The sequence below is a fragment of the Hippichthys cyanospilos genome, chromosome 6 (assembly GCF_059441005.1).
Source record: "Hippichthys cyanospilos isolate Australia breed blue-spotted pipefish chromosome 6, RoL_Hcya_1.0, whole genome shotgun sequence".
Classification (NCBI taxonomy): Eukaryota; Metazoa; Chordata; class Actinopteri; order Syngnathiformes; family Syngnathidae; genus Hippichthys; species Hippichthys cyanospilos.
The window spans coordinates 3206910-3230990 of record NC_142374.1 but is presented as its reverse complement, the minus strand read 5'-3'; the positions used below and the strand labels follow the sequence as shown (position 1 = coordinate 3230990).

Sequence of the window (24081 nt, the reverse complement as noted above, 5' to 3'; positions counted from 1 at the left end):
ACAAAGTTGAATTGACTTAACACAACAGCGTCATCTTCAGGCAAATGAGCGGCACTTACATTGCCAACCGTATGTATTATTATTATTTCACCTTTTTCCCCAACATCAAATGTTTCCGTTTGTCGAAAATGTTTCTAGCTTAAATAAGGATTGACATGTTTTATTTCAGGCACTTTGCTTCCATTTATTCATTTATTTATGTATTTATTTCAATTTCACACTACCGCATATAAAACCTATAAAATAAAGATAACATTAATTGAAAGTTAATTTATATTGCCTTATATTGCGTTACTGTCATTAGTACCGAGTAAAATATTAGTACTTTTCTTGTGTGTGATAACTTACATTACCGCGTTACTGCAAAAAGATGTAACTGGTGTGGAAGGGAGGCGGGGGGGGGGGGGGGGCACAATATCCTCTATTTGCAAAAAAATAAGAAGGACTGGTTTATCCCATTTCAAATTCTTGTCACTTTCTACAATAAATTAAATATTTAAAATGGTAACCAGTCCTTCGTCTCTGTTCAATCCCCTCCTCACTCTGTCCAAGTGTGTTGTCATACTATGTTGCGTCGTGCTGAAAACTGTCTTCCTATTGGAGCTACTGGTGCTAACGTTCCAGTAACAAAATGGGAAACTCCCCCAGCGTGGTTGCGTGTGTGCGTGTGCCTGGGTTGGGAATAAAATGCACTCTAACAAAGTGGACTATGGTCTCTCAACCTGCTTTAACGGAAGAACAATCTTCAACTCGGTATACTTGTTAGACCTGTGGCTCTGAGTATGGTGAGTATAATCTTTACTTTCCTGTTATGTACTTAAGTCGTTTGTAATAATGAATTACACAGCAATAAGTGGATGAATTATCTGCAGTACATGTCAAACATACACATCTGCCAACATGTTTATTTGAAACTACATATTTACCATCTGTGTTGCAGCTCCTGTCTGTGGTGATAGCAGTTTGTGTAGTGGTAGTAAGTGTGTTATGCTTCCTAATGAGAGGCTCTGCAAACAAGAAACTGCCTGTCACCCTGCTTGATCCCATGGTGAAATACCCTCTAAAGCTCATAGATAAACAGGTATACTGAATAAAAAAACACACACTGTCATTTTCCATCCATCCAATTTGTAATCAATCTCACTTTTTTCTTCTTGGGTTTTTCCCCATGCAGGAAATTAGTCATGACACGAAGAAATTTCGGTTTGGCCTTCCCTCTTCAGATCATATTCTTGGCCTGCCAGTAGGTACTAAAGCAGCTAACAATCCTCATTATCATTAATGCCTTTATACTTGGTGCATTGAATCCTTTGGTATGGTACTTTTCACTAGGTCAGCATGTGTATCTCTCAGCCAAGGTGAATGGCAGCCTGGTTGTCAGAGCCTACACACCAGTCTCCAGTGATAAGCAGCAAGGATATGTTGATCTGGTTGTCAAGGTATTTAACAACACGCAACAGCAAAATCAATGCAAATGGGAATATACATGCATGCTCTTAAATGTGGGTGGCATCTTCTTATAATGAGTTATGTTACTCAAAAGAAACCCCCAAACAGAAATAGCCTTCAAACCTTTAAAGAGAAAGTCAACACTTGTTTTTTTTAAGTTAAAAATTACCGTACCCAGCTGACTTCCGGTAGTAGGCGGGGGACACCTTGAACTGGTTGCCAGCCAATTGCAGGACACACAGAGACAATCATTCACGTACCCAATCACACCCAAGGACAATTTAGTTTAGTTTAATTGCAGTTTAACAAGTGGATACGACATCATTAGGACACTATATAAATGATGAGGCAAGTCAAATTTTAAACATTACTGTTGAAGACCTTGATTCGCCTGAAGTAGTTTTGACTAGAAAAGGGAGGCAACCACATTACCATGAGAGCCTATTGCCCGACTCAATATCGAAATAGCGTGAAATGCCCTGACTCAACAGCTGAAAAGCCTACGTTCCATCCCAACATGGCTTTGATATAATGTATTCATTTAAAAACAAACTGCTGACAATGTAATAAATAAAGTTTTCTGTGTTGCCAGGTGTACTATAAGAACACACACCCTTCATTCCCAGAGGGCGGAAAAATGTCACAGTACTTGAACAACATGACTATTGGAGACTTAATTGACTTCCGGGGACCTAATGGACTGCTAGTGTATCGGGGCAAAGGTGTGCATTTCTTAAATAATCCTACTTGCAGTATACTGTATATGCACAATTCCAACAGCAGATGTCACTGTTGAACAAGATGAAATGAAATGCAGGCTTTCGTTTATTTATTTATCTCTTTATTTATTTTGGTCAGGTCAGTTTTCCATCCGATCAGACAAAAAGTCAGAACCAAGGATTTTGAAGTTCAAACACATTGGCATGATTGCTGGAGGAACAGGTTTGTTATTGATATATGTTATTGAGTAGTAATTGATTGATGTTGATAAAGCAACATTGTTTAAAAAAATACAAGCTATTTAATAAGCGGTGAAGAAGGGGCTTCGAGACTTTTTCCGTGTCCAGGTTACATGGTCCTTCTCGTTATTTACATGATGGGAGTCACGTATGAGTAAATTGAATGAAGTATTTTATACCTTTCAGGTATCACACCAATGTTGCAGTTGATTTGGACAATCACAGCAGATCCCAGTGACAACACAATGTGTCATCTCATTTTTGCCAACCAGGTCAGCTCAGTACTGTATTGTTCACAAAGCCCTGAAGGTTTCTTTATTTGATTGAAATTCATCACTGTATGTGTGGTGCTCCAGACGGAGAAAGATATTCTTCTCAGGGAGGAGCTTCACGAGGTGGAGAAAAAACATCCTGAAAAACTGAAGTTGTGGTTTACACTGGACAAACCTAATGAGGGTAATCAAACATTTCTTCAACTCTGTGGGTCTACTTTACTTTTTTTCCCCAAATTCATGGTTTAATAGTCTAAACCAGGGGTCACCAACTCCGGTCCTCGAGGGCACCTATCCAGCATTTTTTCAGTGTAACCCTCCTCCACTGCACCTGATGCAAATTATCATGATCATTTTGGTGCTCCTGCAGAGCTTCTTGATGAGCACATCCTATGAATCAGGTGCAGTGGAGGAGGGTTACACTGAAAAAATGCTGGATAGGTGCCCTCGAGGACCGGAGTTGGTGACCCCTGGTCTAAACACTTCCATTAAAAACTCAGATCATTGATATATAACACAGGTAACATGAGGATCACTGAAAGTCGCTAAAGTTTAATCCTTTGATTGCACTGTTGAATTTTCCAAGTGAAGAAGCTAACAAAGACTTGTCAGCTGAGGGAAAATCCCAGCAGACTAAGCAAGGAGATATAGCCTACTGGAGCTCCCCTGACACTGTGTTAAAGTAGCTTAGACTAATGCACATTTGCATAATCCTTAAAGCGAGAAGAAAATAACGAGGAAAATATTTTTCATAAGCTCTGCTGTGAAATCCTTTAAAGGCTGTTCCTACTCAAGAACTTGCTATGTCCTCATCTATTCCATACCGAAACACAAATCCATGATCGTTATTGATTAGACGTAAAGTAGTGCTCTTGCTCGTTGTCATTTTTTATTTTTAGTTGACCAATATGTCAGCAAATGCTTGTTCCTAATTGTACAGTTAGTGTAATTACTTGCAAATGTAATAATTAGCTTTGTTTATTCAGACATCATTTGTCACACGCACAAACATGCACACACACACACACACACACACACACACACACATTGTGCATTTTCAAAAACAAATAGAGAGGGAGAGAGGCAGGGAAAGAAAAGAGAAAAAGAGCAAATGCATTATGAATTATGCATTATAAGAGGGAATGAATCATAAGCCAACAATAAAACAGTTTAATGCATTTCAAACAGGCTAGTACTGCCATTTATGGCTCCCACAAGTATCACCATCTATTCCCCATTTTGAATCTAAGATTGTGACTTGTTGTTATTTTGAATAATTGTGACTTGTTGTTATTTTGAATAATACACTTACTGTACACACGTTACGTGGGAAACAAACACTATTGGTGACACATAGGAACAGAAAGTGGCATTCAATTGCTAAGGGAATAATTCAAATAATTGCCCTGTGCCGAACCCACTGAGAATGCCACATTTTTGCATTGTCTTCACTTGTTATTGTTTTGTTGTTGTTGTTGTTTGTTTTTGTTTTTTTACCACAGCTTATCGCAATTGCTCTCTCCAGTCTTCTGTGATGGAAAATTTCATGTTCTAGGGTAGGGGTCACCAACCTTTTTGAAATCAAGAGCTATTTCTTTGGGACAGAATAATATGAAGGGCTGCAGTTTATGTGAAAACCCTGATCATTTTATTGATGTCTCACAATAATTAAGAAATAGCTGTAGTAAATATGTAAATCAAGTATCATATATAAAGTATACTGTGTGTCATATATGCATGATGTATAGCAAAATTCCTAGAAATTCACAATGTTCTATCACTTGTAAACCATTTGCAGAACAGGTCTGTGGGCTACTTGTGTGATACTCGAGGGCCACCCCTGCGTTGGTGACCCCTGTTCTAGGGTTTGACTCTATGAGTCTGAATGGACGTGAATTGCCCTTCAGTATTTTCTCTCTCTCTCTCTCTCTCTCTCTCTCTCCCTCTCCCTCTCCCTCCCTCCCTCCCTCCCTCCCTCTCAAGGTTGGAAGTACAGTTCTGGGTTTGTGACTTCGACTATGATCAAGGCTCACCTCCCAGCTCCATCCTCAGATGTTCTTGTTGTTCTGTGTGGCCCCCCTCCAATGATCCAGTATGCATGCCTGCCAAATCTGGACAAACTGGGTTTCAAAAAAGAACACATCTTTGCATACTAATGTAAAGGTTACCAAGGTAGCTCCTGTACTAATGCTAATTGTTGTTAAACACTTTCAAATCACTGCATTTCTTTTTCTTTTTCAACATGTGTAATTTTGAATTCAGTTATATACTGTAATAGAGCATAAAGTGATATTTTAATAAATACCACAACTTCTAGCGATTCCGTCTCAGTGCTTAATCTCACAGTTTTATGCGCTAAGAAGTAATGTGCTTTATTATTGGATTTACAACTAGATTTTAAGATGTTCGACGGTACTTGAATGGATCCCCGCTTAGTGGGCGTGTCTATATGAACCAATATGTCGCCTGGGAAGTAAAAGTTTTCTGTCCATCTTTTAGCTGCCGATGTACGACGTAGGACGATGTTTAAACGTAGCATAGACGCACTCACGCCATGTCGTCATGTGTTACCGTGTGTTCATTTGTTCTTTGCCGTTTGTATTCTCTTACAAATCACCGTTAACTGCGAAAGTATTAGCCCAAAGAGTTGCCTCATCTGGGGTCCAGGACTTCACCCTGATGTAGTTTTGCCTGTCCGATACTTCTTCATCCAGGCGGTCGATTTGAAAGGAGAAAATCTGAGTTCATCACCAGGTACAACTCGATTCATGGTTAATGGAAAATTTAGCTCGCTATCACTAAATTCAGCTTGAACGGGCGTATTGCTACATAGATAGTCCATTTCTCTCTAGTCTCAATTAAAGCTTTGGTATTCAGAGAAAACACCTGTTAATACTCGAGTGTTTGTGTTTAGCCTTAGAAAGTCCCAAATAAAATGTACTTTCACGATCTTAAACGTTTCCTAGTATGTGTATGATCTTATTCGCTGCCTTTTTGTAGGTAAAGACACATTTAAAGTGAGGATAACGGCACTGGAAAAGAAGGAGCACGTCCGCATCCACGTCCCTTCAACTTTGGACAGAGGAGACGGATCCTTCATGGTGAGGTACCGCTTGTACAATACAGCGCAAACAGGCCTCAAAGTTGACATCTTCCATCATGAAACTCCGGTAGCCAACTCACCCTACATCATTCAAGGTCAGTTTTTCAACAACACTGGCACATATTTTGAACACTAGATGCTAGAACAGGGGTCGGCAAACTGTTTGGCTCGCGGGCCACATTGACTTTTAAAATTTGACAGCCGGGCCGGTACAGCAAGAAGATACAGTACTGTACATATAAAGAAAATTAACTGCACATCTTAACAGTACATATCAAACATAACCTAAAATATTAATGTCATTTATACTTTTGATTGAGAACAGTGTTGTTGCTCACCCATTTTAGCCAGTGTATTAACGTCTACAGGTAATCTTTTTGTGGCAATTCTCAGAACAGATCTGAGATGTTCATCACTCATTACACTCATGAAACACGCAAAGCCAATCTGCGTCATTCAGATCTGGAAAATTATCAGTATTTTCAAGTAAGTATTCCCAGACATGTTGACATACTTTTCCTAAACTTACCCAGCGGACATTGGAATGGTACAGTAACTTTGCGTGATCAGCGTTAGAAAAAGAATTAACTGGTGATGACAAAGTCCCCTTGCTTGATTAAAGTTAACATGTTTTGCAACTTGGTCTCGCTGGAAATAATTGAAATGCAATGGAACCTTGCTTCACCCAAAACCAATGGACCATACATTCAACGCAATTGACCTTTCTTTTATCCATTCCAGGAGTTACGGTTAGCAACCATTTTGCCACTAGCTGTCGACTGAAAAGTATGTCACAGTTGCTCAGGTTATAGGTAATGACCCATCACGGCTAATCTGTTTTCCAAGTTTGTTTGTGTGATGTTCACAAGCTGAGCCGTGATTGAGCTGTTTCTTAGAAATCATGTCATTTTCAGTTATAGAGTAGCAAAATAACAATCTACGAGATAATAAAAACAGATCATTTTGCTGCTTAATTCGCCTTCCACAAATACAATACGGAACATATTGCTAAAATGTTTATTTTTACGTGACTTCCCCTTTAACATAGCTGGCAAACAAGGATAATGTAGTGGATAGGGGTGTGAATTATGACAGTCTCATGATTCGATTCGATTCGATTTGAATTTTTGGGTCTACAATTCAGTTAATTCAGAATCGATTTTCAATTCAAAACGATTCAATCTGATTCAATAAAACATTATTTCCGCTTTAGTCTATCAAGGTCCAAAAAAAAAGTCTTGAATCTGCTTTGCAAGACAAAAACTAAAGGAGACAAAGCGTAATATTCCATCCATCCATTTTTTATAGCCGCTTATCCCCACAGGGGTCGCAGGCTTGCTGGAGCCTATCTCAGCTGGCTTTGGGCGGTAGGCGGTGGACACCCTGAACTGGTTGCCAGCCAATCGCAGGGCACACAGAGACGAATGACCAATCACGCGCCCAATCACACCTAAGGACATTTTTTAGTATGTCCAATTCACCTGCCATGCATGTTTTTGGGGAGTGGGAGGAAGCTGGAGTGCCCGAAGAGAACCCACGCGGGCTCGGGGAGAACATGCAAACTCCACACAGGAAGGTCGGAGCCAGGTGGATTTACCGGGACCTTTGAACTGTGAGGTGGACGTGCTATTCACTGCGCCACCGAGCCACCCATAGCGTAATATTAAAAAAAAAAAAACATACATACATCAATTATGTTTTGATTTGAAAGGAACATGACTTTTTTCTCAATAGCAGCATGTGGACAACTGCTACTCTTAAAAATCCAGAGCATTATCATTCACAATCACCTTGATCCGTGATGGTCAAAGCCCATTTCGTTAGCAACAAGGTGAAACGTTGCATTCACATTTGCAGCCATATGCCTTTCGTGCATTACACGTTTGCATAATGTAAAAAGACAAATCGTACCTGAGAATTTCCATTTTTTTGTGATATATACTCTTATGTTTTATTTTTTGGCACACCCTTAGTTACAACTATTCATTTTCATCAGTAAAAATAGTAAGACATGCAAGTCTTAAACTTTACTAACAAATGTGTAAGGAGATTAGCATCATAATACAAATATGCATGGATTGGAGATGGACGTTAAATAATTTAATAAAAAAGCTCACTTAGTTGTAACACAGAAAGAAGTTAACCACTGTTGGAATACGTACAAATAAAAATGTTGGTTGTGTGTAGGTCCAGTCTACCATGAATACTGCGACTGTCCTGAACCCGACGGCTCGGCATGGCAGAGCGTTATGCAGTGTCCTCTTCACGAGCCTCAGATTGAGGCGGACTTTCAGTCATTCCCGACGATCGACATGCAGCATTTTAGAGAGCAGGGGCCTCAAAGATTTGCAAACAGAGGAGGTATCATTCACTATGCCATCATCAAGAATCGTCTGTTCCGCAAAACTATGGGGAAATACACAGACTTCAAGATGTTTTCCGATGAAATGCTGCTATCCCTGACAAGAAAGGTACACCCTTCTCAATCTTTTAAGTACCGTTCCCACAAAAATTAAATGTTTTAAGAATACCTTTGAATGAAAATCTCATGATTTTGCTCGATAACTGACTACACCTGTAAAGGTGAAGGTACCTGATGTGGAGTTTTACGTCAATGTGGGTGACTGGCCACTGGAGACTCGGCGGGCCGATGCAAATCCTATTCCAGTCCTGTCCTGGTGCGGTTCCGCCGACTCACGAGACATCGTCCTGCCCACCTACGAGCTCACGCATTCCACTCTGGAGAGCATGAGAGGCGTCACCAATGACCTGCTCTCCATTCAAGGCAACACAGGTAACAACTGTCAGAGTCACGGGAAAATTTGATGTGAATGTGACTGCCAGATTTACTTTCCCGAGAATGGAGTTCATTTTACTCCCCGATTCGTTTTGGTACGTTTGGTACTATTGCTTTCCATTTAATATGAGCCATTTCCTTCAAGTCTGAGACACAAGATCAGGATTCATGTGTCCGCTCCGTTAAAGGTCAGAAGAAAATACAGAATCTAAACTTTTATCTAGCCTAGTGGGCCTGACTGAACACGCATTCTAAATGTTTCTGACATTTTCCCGCCAATTCAGCTGCTCTATTCAAAGCTCACATGCAATTTGTCACATTTCTAAAGCAGACTCACTGTGCAGAATAAATCTCCATAATAACTTCTGTGCCTCTGCATTTGCGTCGCTGACTCACGCCAGAGTTCAGCCAGGATAACCAAGATATCTGGAGTTCATTCACTGTTTGTGTCTCGCTATGATTTTTCTGTTGTTGTTTTCCTTTCCTGCTTTGCAAAGAGCAGATATCAAAATGTTTAAATGTATGTAAGATTTGTTTTCCCGAATTACAGGCACCACAGTTGAAGATACTTTACTGTAATAATATTGAATGGTAGGACTGAGTGGTTTTGAAAAATAATCTAATTGTGACGTAAACGTAGTAAACGCGATTTAATATATGATTTTTTTTTTTTCTAAGACCTCTAACCTAGTATTTTTTAAACAAACACAAGCTCTAAAAATAACTATTACAAGAAATAATGTCAGATTAATTGTCTTAACTCTGGCCAGAATTACCTTGTCCTCATATGACAATCATTTTTGGTTCCTTTTAGGAACCAAGGTTCTCCTTTCTCCTTTCAGCCTGAACCAACACAGAGTTCCACCGAGAACCATTTCATATTGCAATGGTTTCATCTAGAACCCCACAACCGACATAAATGTTTTTATTAGGTTTTCCCCGTTGATCCTCTTTTTATGTTTGTGTTGATTATTTATTATCACATAAAATTTCATTATATATTGTTAATATATATAATGACAATATTAAACATTTGATAAATGTTTGAGCATTCATAGTACCGCATTTTCCGCACTATAAGGCGCACCGGATTATTAGACGCACCATCAATGAATGGCCGAGTTTCTAAAAAAAAAAAAAAAAAAAATGCCATATATAAGGCGCACCGGATTATAAAGCGCACATAGAGTTGAAACCACAGTACTGGCTGGGGCTGCATTATGCATCCACTAGATAGAGTTGCGTTATGCAGCCACTAGATGGTGCTTCACTAAAGGGAATGTATTAAAAACAATCAGCAAAGTCATCAAACTTTATTTATTGAATATAAACTTTATTCATACAATATAAGCGTTGTATGGATATGATACTAAGGAATATTTGTTATTAAAAAAATTTCTGCTATAACTGAGAATGCGTTATTGGTAATTGCTATTTAACTACTAAACAGGAGCCGCAAAACGCAGACTAGATCCAGATCAAGCTGTGCACTCGTGAAAGCGCTTTGAGTACCTAAGTTAGAAAAGTGAAAGTCCTTTTATCATTTTACCATTTACCTTATGGAGCAGCAAGAAGTTAGAAATAAATGAAAGACGGGGAAATTTAAACAACAAACATGAAACGGTATGAGTGAAGACTCATGCACGGGTGAACGCGCGGCACCGCCGTCTTTTTAATTTTCCCTCGGCATGCATTACATAATTTTGACCTGCTATTCCGATATGGAGCAGCAAGAAGTTTCGAATAAATGAAAGTCAGGAAAATTTAAACGACAAACATGAAACGGTATAAGTGAAGAGTCAAGGGCTGGGTAGACTGGGGCAATCTCGCCTTTGCGGGATGGAATGTCTTGAACTCGTTTGCCATCCAATGGCAAAAGGCTCTTAAAACGTTTTTTCTTCATATGAGTTCATTCTATCAATTGATTATTATAATCATTCATAGGTAACGGCACATGCCTTGTGTTCATATTTCAAGTTGTAGATTCATTGGTATTTAGACCAAGCATCCTGTACGTGTACCAGTCTACCAAATTAGAACCCTCTGAGTTAGCGTCACACATGATGAAATTCGATAAATTAGACTAACCTTGGTTATTTGGTTTCTACTATTCTTCAACGTAGCTTCTAATACAAATTCACACACAGGTGATCACATAATGTGTGAATAGTAATCCCCACTGAGGTGTCACACCTGTTTTGTAGAGCAGTGCAGACTGTGATAATGAATTGTGAAACCAACGCTCAGCTCCGCCACAAGAATCAACAGGACAGCCAGCTCCTCGACCCCACACAGCAAACTAAAACCTTTTTCTTGGTTTACTGTGGTCCATTTACCAACTCAGATACTCCTCCACTCATAGGTTAACCTAGTTACCATTGTTGAACAAATTGAGTATCATAGATATGCCTACAAAGGTGCGGAGGAGGCGATGTGCCATTGTGTGGTCATTTGTCATGATATAACCACAGATAATAAGATAGAGCAGCCAGTCTTTCACCCTCTTTACAGCTCATACAGTTGTTTTTTCCTGGGGACTGGGGTTCAAAACCCAGTGTTAGGAACCCTCAGGTAGCTTCACTGCTCAAGACATTAATCCATTTAACTAATGAATGGAAACAAATGATGGAAATGAGTTTAAGTTCTGTAACAGACTTAAGTACAATGAGTATTTCAGATACATCGGCATTAAAAACACTCAAACATGGTTAAACATTGGAATATGTGATCTTCTAATCATCCATGTCTTCAGAAATGAATGAAAATGTACCACGTTTATATCATCTTATTTGGATGTTCTAAGAAGTTTAACAAAGAAAACAGTTTTTTCAACACACATTTGGACATTTCAAAGAAAAAATAAAGCAGAAAACACAGCAGCAATATGTGCAGCACCCTATTTTAATATTTGGTTGCAGACCCTTTGCCAAGCAATGACACCTTTCACACGGTTCTTGTAGTCATCTATAAGTTTCTTGCACTTCTCAGATGGTATTTTTCCACACAACGTAATGTTCAAGCTCTTTAATGTTTACAGGGTTTTGTTTCCTCCACTTGCAAAATTATACCAATTTTAAATAGGATTTTGATCTGGGCTCATTGCTGGGCATTTTAAGGCAGTCCGTTATTTCCTTTTCAACCATTCTTGCGTGATGTTAGATGTGTGCTTTGGGTCTTTGTTTGCTGGAGGACCCATGAACTTTGACTCAACCTATGTCTTCTCACGGAGGGTAGAACATGTCACACTAAAATTAGAATGGCTTAAGAATTCTCGGATTTCATGATTCCTGGGATACGATCAATGTATGTAAGCAAACTGTTGGTGTGCAGTCCCAAAAAGGCCCATATTTGTTTCGTCTGTCCACAGGAGATTTTCCCAAAAGGATTGTGGTTTGTCCAGGTACTCTTTGGCAAAGATTTTTTTGTTTTTTGTTTTTTAATATCTTTTCTTCTACTAATGTGTCTTCCTTAGCTTTCACCCATAAAGCACTGCTTGGTTTAGTGTGCAGTGTATAGTACTTGCTGAAACCATAACTCCGGACCATTTCAGGTTTGCTTTCAAGTTTTTGCACTATTTGCACCATATCCAGGAAGGTTCTTAACAGTTCTTGACCACTATGCATTGTTCATAAAGGAATCTAAAGGGCTTTGGAGGTGGCCTTATAACATTTGGAGGTCAAGTGTTTACGAATTGTCACAATTCTGATGTTCTCAGAAGGTTCCTTTGTAGTCACCATTGTTTCAAAGAAACAAAGGATATCAGGAAGGTTTTTTAAACATTGAAATTAGTTGAGTCATATTACCTGAGCACAGACAGTTCATCAGAGGTATTTCTCATTTGTCATTTACCAAAGGTGAATCACAATGTGATTCTGTACTGGTTTACAGGAAAGGGTGCCAATGCCAGTGACACAGCATGCTCTTTCTTTTTTTTTTAGTACAAGACAAGATTACAAAAAACACATTTTTTGTTGTTATCACATTATTTTTCCACACTTCATGAAATATTTACATGTGTACCACACTTCTTAAGCAGTGACATTTTCACATTTTCACTGTGTGGTTCAGCCTGTTTACCATCTGTCTATAACAAATTGAGAAAGCCTAGCGGGAAGGGTGTCTCCCACTTGGTCTCTATCAGTAACAGGCTTCCCACTAAGGTTTTTCAAACCTGACTGCAGTTAATGACTTGCACAATCAACAACTTCTTTGAAGTCCAGTCCAGTGAATTTGTGGTTTTGCCCCTATTACTGCACCCATTAGGACTGAACAATGAATCGAATTCAAATTAACGTCACAATGTTGTAGATGTAGAATGTAAATTTCAATTCACGATCAACAAGTGTGATGTTCCCTCCACCTCTCAGGAAAGTTCTTGCATGAGTATATGGGTACTACCATTTTAAAAATATGAACAGTCTTTATACTTTACATATTTGAGACAAAGATTACTGCAGTACACATGTTTGCTCGAATCTTTAATTATTAAACTTTATACAGTAAGTGTACTGTTATAGCTTTGCATTGCCATCCTTTTTTTATGCCCTCGGAGTAACGGCCCTGGAATGTCGGCAAAGGGTGCAGCTCGTAGCTGACTAAACATCATAAAAAGGAAGCAGAGTTTACACACACAATTCCAACAGAATTATTTGTAATATCTTTCCTACGTTCTCTGTTGTTCTCACCGTGCACCTTCCGCTGCACATTTTCACTAGGGTGTGAGCTTCACTCAGAGACTGCTGGAAGTACTATCCTCAACAGTCAACACCTTGAACAAGACTGGCGAGACAATCATTCAATCAGCTCACGGGCACTCCGTCAAGACACGTGATTGGCTCCTGACATTGACGAATGAGTTACAAAGGATATGTTAGAAAGATGTTACAAAGAGTGTTGTTGTAATAAATCGGACTCCGCTTCCCTGTTACCATGTTTGGTCAATGTTGCATGGGGAGCCAGTCACGCATCTTGTAGGATTGCCCCCTGGCATGTGTACTTAGTCCAATCTTCTGTTTGGCATGCAGGAAATTTTCTCAGCAATGGTTTTTAAATGGGCCAAAACAAAAAACGAAGCACTGGGGGCTCGAAAAATGAAGTACGACTTGACAAGGGAACACTGTATATAAAGTAAAACCTCAGCTGTATTTTGTCCAGCATGCGTTATGCTCAAAGACTCTCTCTCTGTCTCTTGGCAGGTGTGTTTTTCCTTCTTGCTCTTTGCAAGTGAATGCATTTTGTATTTGAATGCCGAATGGTTCTTTCCGTCATTAGATTATTGAGATGCCAACATTGCCAACTTTCACGCTGCTTTTCTTTTCACTTCACTTGAGCAGCCATGTAACTGAAGCTTTGTCCTTAGGCAAATTTTGGCTCAAGAAATTTAAAGGGAGACGCAAATCAAAAATCTCCTAAGATTGACACTTATAAGTCCATCCATCCACTTTCTAGAGCTGCTTATCCTCACTAGGGTCGCACAACCATTCACACACCCAATCACACAGGACAACCTATTATGTCCAATACACCTGCCATGCATGTTTTTGGAGTGTGGGAGGAATCTAGAGTGCCCGGAGAAAAGTCACGTTTTCTCAGGGAGCTTCAGCAGACCTTTATTGGACACCCGCGGCGTTACCTATTTGCAGATTTTTTCGCAATATTATTATTTCGTTTAATTTTTTTTTTTTTTTGGGGGGGGGGGGGGGGGGGGGGTCTGTGCTTCCAACCACCATTCTTTGAGGAAAATACTTAGTGGTTCATCCGTATTTTTCCAAAGCCATCAATTGATCGGGACCAGACAAAATCCAACACTCTGGAAAATCTTTTTCAGGTCCCTCCTGGGCAAACAAAACCGAACGGGCATTTTTCCGTGGCCGGGATAGCAGAGAGGAACGTCTCCAGCTGGCGTCTCTGTCCAAGAAACATCCGGAGCTTCTGGATGCCGGCATCACAGGATGGTTCTTTTTCAGAGACAGAGAGAAACATGTCGGCAAAGCACCACTTGTTGGGTTTTTTGATTTCTTCAAGGTGAAGTATACGTGACGGGAACCATGCTTGAAAGCGTTTGAGTTGCTTATGCGCCACGTTTCTTTCTCCCCAGTACAAGTACCAGGTGAATGTGGATGGCACAGTGGCGGCGTATCGTTTTCCTTACCTGATGCTTGGGAACAGTCTGGTTTTGAAGCAAGATTCGCACTACTATGAACATTTCTATAGCGCTCTGAAAGCCGGTACCCACTACATTCCTTTCAAGAGAAACCTGTCGGACCTGTTGGAAAAAATCCAGTGGGCTAAAGAGAATGACGCAGATGCACGAAAGATCGCCAGCACGGGTCAGGCTGCGGCCCGTGAGCTGCTGCAACCCAGTCGACTCTATTGCTACTACTACCGAGTGCTGCTGACGTACGCCCAGAGGCAGTCGGGCCATCCAAGCCGCCACGCCGACATGGAGCTGGTGTCTCAATCGGATGAATCCGCCACTTTGTGTAGGTGTCACCACGAGAGCAATGAAGAAGAAAAGACTACCAAGGATGAGCTTTGACACAACTTCATCTATGAAAGTACATTGAAACGGGATGTAAGAGAGGCTGAAAAAAATATATTGATATAACTGAGTAATTTTGAAGGATTTGTGACTGTGAATTTTCCAGACAAAACAGTATACTTTTTTATATCAAATACATGTCATGGTCTTAACAATTATTTTATTTTATTTTTCTTTACTTTTTGCCTTTGTTTGGCTAAAGTACTTCATTTTGTGTTGTCTTCATTTTTAGTTAATCCTATTTGGGTTATATGCAGTACATCGCTGTAATAGCAAACAAACATGTTTGCTGTTAAATTGACCATGTTTTTGGTGCAACGTGTTTATAGTAAGTCTACCTCATTTTCAACAAATCCTGTTAAAACAGTTTGGTGGAAAAAAAAAAACACCAGCAGCACCTGCCATTAAAAAGTTTGAATTTATGTTCGCGTTTGATTTTACTCATCGATGATAAAAGTTTAGTTTTGCCACAGCAGTCACTCGATCCATTTCATACGCAATTCCCTCTAAACTTAAATTCTGCTCAAAATATTAACCAGATTTATACACAACTGGAAAGTATTTTTCAAATGTATGAAGTGAGAAAAATTAAATAAAAATTAAATTCACAAAACAGTTGTCAGTATGCAGAAAAAGTGAGAAGGAAATGGCATTAGAGAAACCCGAGAAAAATATTCAAGAGTAATTTCAAGGCGAAGCATAAAATGAGACAAAAAAAAAAAAAAAACGATTTCGTTGCAAAGTGAAGACTAGGTTTCATCCCATTGTACAAATATTAGCAGTGCTGTGGTCACACACCTGTCATTTGTATGCACTCTGTAAATATTGGCTAACTTCTGTTTTGTGTTCTCGCTATTGATATTGCACTTTAAAAAAAAAAAATTGTTCCTAATTGAACAAGGTAAACAAGGGAATTCTTGATACCATCACTAGATGAGACACCCACACAGGAGCCAATATCACTCTAGTTAGTTGGTTGCACAGGAACATGATACATTTTCAATTATTTTGGTCATTTTGTGGCTTAAAATGTGGCTTAAAACAAGACTATCTATGCATATAGATCTGATCTCATAGGCATTTTTTCGGTGGTATGCAGCAGAAGTAGCAGAAAGGATTACTTTATAATTTCTGGGATTTTATTCAGAAGCCTTTAAGCAAATGCCTTGGATCTTAAATTATATAAAGAAAAAAAAGACAATAAAAATAGACTTAGCTGGCACCTGCAACAGCATGCTCTATAGAAAAATCCTCTACTATTACCTTAGTTATTAAAAGTGTAAGGAAAAAATATATGGTTTTATATATGGTTCATCAGAAAAAATGTCATCCAATTGTAATTTGGTTACACAGGCTTTTTTACTTTTGCCTTTTTACTCTTCACACAAGTCTAGGTGGAACCCTGTTATAGGGGAGAATAAGCAGCTTTGTGCAGCAAAATAGGAAGGCAATGGCTAGATGAGATCAAGTTCAACAAGAAAGACCAGACTTATATGCTGTTGATAAAAATGACCGGTTAGACAGCTGAACAGGAGGGCGGCACGCTCACTTTTTGATCAAGCCACATAAAATATTCAGGCGACATACAATATGCAGTTGAATCAGCCTTTAAAGTTTAGCATTTGAGCCTTTTTATCCACTGCAAGTTGCTCTTTGGCAACTAAAGCACTCAATATAAGTCTTTGGCCTCCAGTCCAAGCAGGTGCTTGAATCTTTGCCCTATGCACTTGCCAAGGCAACGCAGTATCTTCTTCCATTTGACAAGTCAGTCTTGGCATTTTCATTGCTGGATTCCAAATCAGAGGCCCTTTCTGGCTCAAATAAATATCCATTTTAGCCCATTTCTTCTAAACCTTTGTCAGACTACTACTCCATTTTAGCAATGACAACGATCTGGTAGATCACTCGCTGGGGCAAGAAATGGCCCGTCAATGACCTGACGTCACACCCGTTCCCAAAATGGCACCATCCTGTAAAACTAACTGGAGATTTAGGGCAAACTGCTTTGGCAACTACAGGATGAGACACAAAAATGTGAACACCAGATATTTATCAAACTTTACAATATTGCACCCTTTACCCGCCAAGACCTCAAGCTCTGGAGGTACACTTGAAAATGTCAATTTCACAGAGAGATTATATATCTATTTACTGTATGTAAATGTATCGTTGCTTATACTAGTTTATACACAAATATCGTAGTCTATACATTTATCGCTGCAATTATCAAAGAGTGGAAAAGAAACAAATAGCCACTGAAGTTTTCAAATGAGCATCCTTGGAATTATGTTACAGTTACTTATATTTATGCTCGGCTGACCATTAAAAACCTTACTTGCAGTTAACGAATGGTGTTTCATAATGGTGAATCATTTATGCCAGCGATGATAATACATATTTGGATTATAATCAAGGAATTTGACTGAAATTAGAACACATCGTTTAAGTTTGTTTGACTTGGGAGTCGCCAGTCTTCTGAAAGTATGTTAGACGTCCTACAAATAGCTTTAAACAATATTAAGTTGGGCTGGAGATCTTGGCTTCAGCTGAATTTAATCATGAGGGTAAGAGGGTCTCCGGCGTTCCGAGTGATGACGGACTGCATCATTCCGGAGGGTGTGTGCAGGTACCGCGACCCCTTGAAGAAGTTTTCGAGAAGCGCTCTGTCGATCTTGTTGCACTTCCCGATGGCTGCTTCAAAGTTGTTGCTGAGAACGCCGTAGATATTGCTCTTGTCGTTTTTCCTCCCAAAGAACAAGAACAGAGCATAACAGTCCTTGCCGACGGAGGTACAGAAGTCCACCATCCTCTCATGCACGTTCCTGTCGCTGGACTCTCGCTGGGCCATTTGAACACTTTCACTACACGTCTCCGGAAAGACGGCGTCCTCTTCACTGCCCTCCTTGTCTGACAGGTGGAGCACCTGCACCGCGATCTGGATGCGAGGGTTCTTGGTGGATTTCTCCAACACAGCCCACACCCAGTCAGCCCCGAGTAGGATGCGTTGCTCCGGGGTCATAGCCGTGCAGTTGAAGATGTCTGTCAAGTTGAGGTTGACACTCTGGGAGATGTAGGTCATTAGGAAGATCTGCAGGAGATACATTGGGCAAACTCTATTCAAAAGAAACTACACACCGTGAGTGCCACATGTTTGAGCTGTGAAAATATACGAGTGGGCGTTACGTTTTTTTCTGGTCCGTTATTTACAGTCTTGTCGTGCGTGGGCCCCCTTTCTTCATCAACGAGCCGCCATTTTGGAAAATTTACCCAAATTGCAATTGTTTGGGTACACAATCTTTCTGACCAAAAGTTACATTTAATGTTTAGAATTAAATGTTAAGGGAATTTTTGTGTTATTTTGCTTTTTAAAATAAATAAAACCTGGCGGAAGGATGGGCAAAAATACACAGACGGAATGACGGACCAATGATTACAATTTCGTCTGACTTGAAAAAAATGACGGACCGACGATGACGGAGAGGGGGCGGGGCTCTGGCGAATGTCGGACCAGCAAAAAAAATGTATGTTGCCCACCGCTGTTAAATAGCACTTCTACTGCTAGAGTCTATTCTACCTCGCTCCGTGTGAGTTCTATTGCTAGTTCTACTTTGACACATCAAGGTCTGTACTGTACTACCTGAGTGAGGGTCTCTGGGCTGGGGTGGAACTTGTCTTCGGGGTCCTTGAAGAGGAGGTACTCTTGAGTCCGGGATGAAGCGGCAGCGATGCAGTCGCTGAAGAGAGGGATGAAATCATTGGACTTGGCGACTGGGGGCCGTCTCAGCGTGGAGAAGATGCTTGGTCGAGGGGGGGTGTTGTTATTGATGGGGGGAGTGTTGTAGGGCTTGAAAGACGTGAAGAAGGTGACATCCTGAAAGGGCTTAGCGGAGGGTTTACTCATCTTATCCCCCATAGTAGTCGGACGGAGGGGATCAGAGAAAAGTCTCACCGATCCACTGAGGAGGAATGAGCGTAGCAGGTTAGAAGCTGCTGACATTAGTCATGTAAGTACTGCACAATAAGACCACTGTATTATAGGGCCTCAACTTCAATGTGGCTGATTTTATTGTTAAAGTACTCATTTTACCTCTGAAAAGTGTTGGGTCCCGACAGAACGGTCTTAGAGTCCCCAAAATTGCGCAATAAAAAGGACAAACTGCATTTACAAAACGTGAGCAAAAACAAGTACAGATAGTAACAAATGGCACAGTAACATTGATTAAAATAGAATGAACTTACATGTTGTATACGTCATCATCTGCTTCATATCGCAACTACTGATATCAAAGTCCATTTTGGTCCACTTTTTACTTTGAGTGTTTGTTTAGTTTTTCACTGACACAAATATTTTTTCCGAGTTTACTTTGTTTTGGGCCTTTAAAAATTGGCCCACAACTTGATGATAGGGAAAAATGTTTTTCCTCCTGAAGGTTGACCATGGTAGATGAAGTTGTCTAAAATGTTCCCTAGGTCATCAAGTTTCGTTGAATAAAAGAGTAGATGGACGATGATTAATTTCTATGCTAAAAAAAACCCTGCATCCAAGGGACGCCCGTTGGGCTGAAACTATGGGCCCCCTGGCAAAAATTATGGGATGCAGGGACGCATGCAAATTAGAGCACTGTTGTTGCTTTACTTTATTATTGTTTTTTTTTTGTTGCTATCAATAAATGAGTACTCACAATATCCGGCTACCATCACCTCACATAGTTAGATTACAGTGAACTGACCGAGTTCCTGTTTATATCAAGTATTTGCACCAAAGTTTCTTTGTTTTGGTTCCTCGTTAAGTGCGTCCTTTAGAAGTGGACATTGTCCATTGAATTAAAGGGGTCCTATTACCAAAAGTCAACATTTTGGAGCTTTTAACCTTGCAATAATTTTGGTTTAGAAGTTGAGGAGGAGAAATTTTGCACAGTAAGCCAAGTAAACTGCAACGTTTCATTTTTTAGTTCCAACAGTTTACTGTTGAAAATAGATGGCTATTTCAGGGCCGACAGCATTGAACATCATAAAGGAGGCGTGGCAGCTACACGGTCGGAAGCACGGCTTGCCAATGAGACGTTTTACTTCCTGGTTAGAAATGTCTACCATAAAACTTATATTTAATAAGAAATTAAATCGCCAATGTGCCAAATGCAATTAATACGCATAAATTTAGCTTGGGAAACTATAAAGCACAGTTTTTGAACTCCAATCCTTGAGGGCCGGTATCCAACAGGTTTTGGAACGTTTTCTCTCAAACATACCTCATTCAAAGAATTAGGATGATTTTGTAATTGCAAAGGATTGCCGAGCTCTGGGTGAATTATCCAAGTCTTTCTTTCCTTTATGGTTACAGCATTTAAGAACTCGAATGACATCTAAGTTCAAGCAAGCCTCGACAGTCGCTATCCATTTTCTGTATACCTTGTACTGAAAATGGTTGAAGGTAAACCGTAAACTATCCTAGCTGACTAGCCTGTCAATCTGTCATAATTATTGTATCACTTGTTTTTATATATGCAAAGCGCAAACATTTTGCTTCTACGTTCATGAAACTTTAAGAACAATGATAGTTTGACACTATACAATACTTAATCAAATGATGCCATATTAAAGTGAGAATTAGAACTAATAGGAAGCCAAAGTTCAACGCTGTGGGAATTCAATTGTGCTACCATATGGAACTATTGTATGGTTTCTAGCGTTGTAGGCATTGCAACAAAAATGCAAAACATGAACAAAATTAGACAAAGACAAAAAAACAAAACAAGAAAAAAGCAAGCATTTCAAATAAAGTGAAATACTTACCAGAATGGACTTGGATGTTTTATGCAGTTCCAAGTCAAGGTCCTACCCGCTTCTCTTGTCTACCCTAATGTCTTGCCATTCCAGCCTCAAATGGGAGGTGACAGAGTTAGCATGGGCGGGTTATTTTTTTTTTTTTCATTTATACCATTTTAAGTAAGTCAACAAAAAGCTATCTTACCAGTTATGAACTCAAAGAAGCATTTTGTGGAGTGTTGTTAGCCTGAAGGGTTTGACGAGTAAACAATATTTCTTTCTCTGTTTTTCAAGGGAGGCTCAAATGAAGACTTTAGTTAGGAAAAAGTGGAGCAAAGTTCCAGCGATAAAAAGGAGATTTTCAAGGCTTACGAAAGTAAACATTCAAACCAACATAATTGAGTTTAAACATTACTTACCGTGCAATTAGAACAATATACATGGGCACTTTCTCAAAACAGGAGCTGTTCTTATCAAACCATGCAGCGGAACACCTGCTACTATGTACATATTCTGTAGGACAGGGGTTCTCAAACTTTTTAGAGTCAAGGGAGTCCTTTTAAAAAGACCCCCTGCAGCTAGGCCACGGTCCCCCAGGGGTTGGCGGACCCCACTTTGAGAACCGCTGCTGTGGGATACATGTATATACAAAGCCTCAAAAAGTATGTGCCCTCTTTCCCGGCTTTAATGCTTAAGCTCATCAACCCGATGTTAACATATGTTACATAGTTTACCCAAGTTAGCCACTGAGAACTATTTGGATGTTTTAAAGGACATGTGATGGATGGCTTAGGTTTTTTTTTCCCTTGGGTTTAGAAGCAACTGTTATTTTGGTAATCGTGAGAGTCAAATTGAGTCCACCTTAAGAAAACAGAGAAGAATTGACTAAACACTTGCAAATTCTGTTGAACAACTCTGCTAAATGCTAATGACCCAACACTTAACCCAAGAGCATTTTCATCGCCTTGGATATGTGTTTCACAGTTATCAAGGCATTCATCTTAGCTATCGTTAGACATCATTTTGTGAAGTATTTCTTGCTGTCCACCACAATGCCGCTCAGCTAGAGAGGGCTCAGGACAGAATGTACTTTGGTATTTTAAGTCATGCATGACTTTTTGACATTTTCACATCCTTTCTAGACACAACCCTTACTTTTTTTTTTCAACGCAAATTGTTATTATCTGAGAACCACACCTTTCATTCACATGACACCATTCATTTTGTTTTCCCACACAGCGACTGTAAAATATTTGAGTAACAAAAAAGTTATTGTATATTTTACTGTTTATTTATGTATTTTTTAAATATCATTTAAATTACAAGAAAATACTGTAATTTTATATTTAAAAAAAAAACTAAATTACTGTAACTTTAACCATATGTAATATCTTTCTTTTATTTTCCACCTTCATACAATAGAAATACATTAATTTAGTGTTAAAATACATTTACATATGTAATGTATTTCACAAACCTTTGACGGCTATTTTAGGGTTAAAAATTGTAAAACAAAATTTCAAAACAATGAAAAAAGATGAAATTTCATTTAAAGTTATCCATAAATTACAGTAATTTCAGTATAAATATGCTGTTAAATCATTAATATTTTTGAAAATAATGACAAAATCTTTAGATTCACATTTATTAACATTGTTTTAACAGTGACAGTAGAACTCCTCTACAACGAAATCATGCTTGCAGCTGGTAATTTTTCACTAGGGGACTTTTCACTGTAGCAAATCTATGTCTTTGACGTAAACATAAAAAAACATGTTGTGCAATCTACAATCTGACTGAAGTTAAAAACAAAACCATCCAACTAGCCTACATTGAAAAAAGAAAGAAAGAAATTGCCAAATCTACAATAAGCATTCATTTTTAACATCAATTTCTTGCATAATATCTTTGACCTTGCTTCATCCAACTTTCATCTTTATTACTTTCATCCTGTCTTCCAGTGTTAAACTTGCTCTAAGATTGACGTGTCTACTACCTCTGCGCGTCAAATGAGGTTATTTCGGGGGCCACACCCTTCGCGCGGGAGTCAGAGCGGAACAGATGTTCTGCAAAGCGAACCTTCCGTAATTTCTTTACGAGCGGAAAACATGGCGGACGCACTATTGCTTATGGAAATTCGCTGGTACAAAACCTCTATGATTTGGCTGAAAAAGAACTAGCATGACCTAAATATCGTAAACAACTCTGGACGAGCACCACATTGGGGAGAGATGAGGTGTCTGTTAAAAAAAACACTTGGAAGAATTTAGATCTTTTTAATCTGCTGGGATTCACAACCTCTGTTATAGAGTGCTGTCATTTGTATGCTGTAGACTCCATTTACTGCCACCTAGAGTATGGGAGAATATCGTCTAACTGTGGGGGAAAGCTGCTGCGAGGATAAAGTGCTGCAAAACGTGTACGGCATGTCAAGTATTAACCAAGTTAGACTTTTGATGCAGGCTTGTCTTTGCCGTTGTGAATTTCAGTGCAATGCAAATGCAGAAAAAAAATATTTCGTATTATGCAACAGGTTTTTTTTTTTCCTTGTAGGGGGAAGTAAGAAAGAGGGAAAAGCTTCAATGCTTAAAGATTTTTTTTACACTAGAACATATTTTTGCACATGCAGGTTTTGTTGTCGAGGAAGTTCACTGTATTTTGAAATGATTAATTTTGCTTGGATTTTTCAAAGCTTGCTACAACTGCTCCCCCATCCAGATGTTTTTTTCTGCATTGGGGGAGCTGGCGGATGTTTTGTAGTGATTTTTAGACATTTAAGCCATGCAAAAATGTCAGTTGCCACCTGCATTTTGAATTAAAGGAATCTCGAAAGAATGGTGCCATTTCCTCCACAAATCTTTGAGACATATTCAGCTGGGAAATTGGAATGTTATGTTTTGCATATTCTGCAGCAAAAATGGTGAAATTTCACCTACACATCATTATAGTAGAACTGGGTATACATGTTCAATTCATTTGTGAATATCGTTCGATTAGCCGGCAACCAGTCCAGGGTGTCCCCTGGCATAATATGGAGAATTTATATATATATATTTCGATTTTCAAAATAATCATAGGAAAGAATCAAGAAAAACAGAAACAGATTTATTTTCCATACATCATATCATCATACACATTTGTATTTTAAAATAGGAAGTTAAAATAATTAAGGTATCTAGATATTTTAGTGCTTT

General features: G+C 39.2%; 3 protein-coding genes across 3 annotated transcripts; 2 read left to right on the top strand and 1 right to left on the bottom strand.

The window, feature by feature from the left end:
- Positions 1-447: 447 nt before the first annotated feature.
- Positions 448-4982, top strand: cyb5r2 (cytochrome b5 reductase 2). Its single transcript, XM_088417182.1, has 9 exons — positions 448-785; positions 941-1081; positions 1175-1247; positions 1333-1439; positions 2042-2171; positions 2308-2391; positions 2595-2680; positions 2765-2864; positions 4664-4982. The coding sequence occupies exons 1-9, from the start codon at positions 783-785 to the stop codon at positions 4834-4836; spliced, it is 897 nt and encodes a 298-aa protein (XP_088273308.1). The 5' UTR covers positions 448-782; the 3' UTR covers positions 4837-4982.
- Positions 4983-5139: 157 nt separating this feature from the next.
- Positions 5140-15797, top strand: poglut3 (protein O-glucosyltransferase 3). Its single transcript, XM_088418355.1, has 6 exons — positions 5140-5434; positions 5681-5878; positions 7971-8254; positions 8367-8577; positions 14408-14604; positions 14678-15797. Exons 1-6 carry the CDS (start codon positions 5203-5205, stop codon positions 15116-15118), a joined length of 1563 nt encoding a protein of 520 aa, XP_088274481.1. The 5' UTR covers positions 5140-5202; the 3' UTR covers positions 15119-15797.
- Positions 15798-16242: 445 nt separating this feature from the next.
- Positions 16243-20995, bottom strand: rep15 (RAB15 effector protein). Its single transcript, XM_088418356.1, has 3 exons — positions 20915-20995; positions 18759-19077; positions 16243-18209 (listed from the first exon to the last, which is right to left on the bottom strand). Exons 2-3 carry the CDS (start codon positions 19032-19034, stop codon positions 17664-17666), a joined length of 822 nt encoding a protein of 273 aa, XP_088274482.1. The 5' UTR covers positions 19035-19077; positions 20915-20995; the 3' UTR covers positions 16243-17663.
- Between the last annotated feature and the right edge of the window lie 3086 nt (positions 20996-24081).

Excerpts from the sequence above, each read along its gene's own strand:
- poglut3 (XM_088418355.1), top strand. The coding sequence starts at position 5,203 with ATGTTTAAACGTAGCATAGACGCACTCACGCCATGTCGTCATGTGTTA. Across the intron at positions 5,435-5,680 it reads AAATCTGAGTTCATCACCAG|GTAAAGACACATTTAAAGTG; the intron begins GTACAACTCGAT and ends GCCTTTTTGTAG. Across the intron at positions 8,578-14,407 it reads CTCCATTCAAGGCAACACAG|GTCCCTCCTGGGCAAACAAA; the intron begins GTAACAACTGTC and ends AATCTTTTTCAG.
- cyb5r2 (XM_088417182.1), top strand. Across the intron at positions 2,172-2,307 it reads GCTAGTGTATCGGGGCAAAG|GTCAGTTTTCCATCCGATCA; the intron begins GTGTGCATTTCT and ends TATTTTGGTCAG. Across the intron at positions 2,681-2,764 it reads ATCTCATTTTTGCCAACCAG|ACGGAGAAAGATATTCTTCT; the intron begins GTCAGCTCAGTA and ends GTGGTGCTCCAG.
- rep15 (XM_088418356.1), bottom strand. The coding sequence starts at position 19,034 with ATGGGGGATAAGATGAGTAAACCCTCCGCTAAGCCCTTTCAGGATGTC. Across the intron at positions 18,210-18,758 it reads GCCCAGAGACCCTCACTCAG|ATCTTCCTAATGACCTACAT; the intron begins GTAGTACAGTAC and ends TATCTCCTGCAG.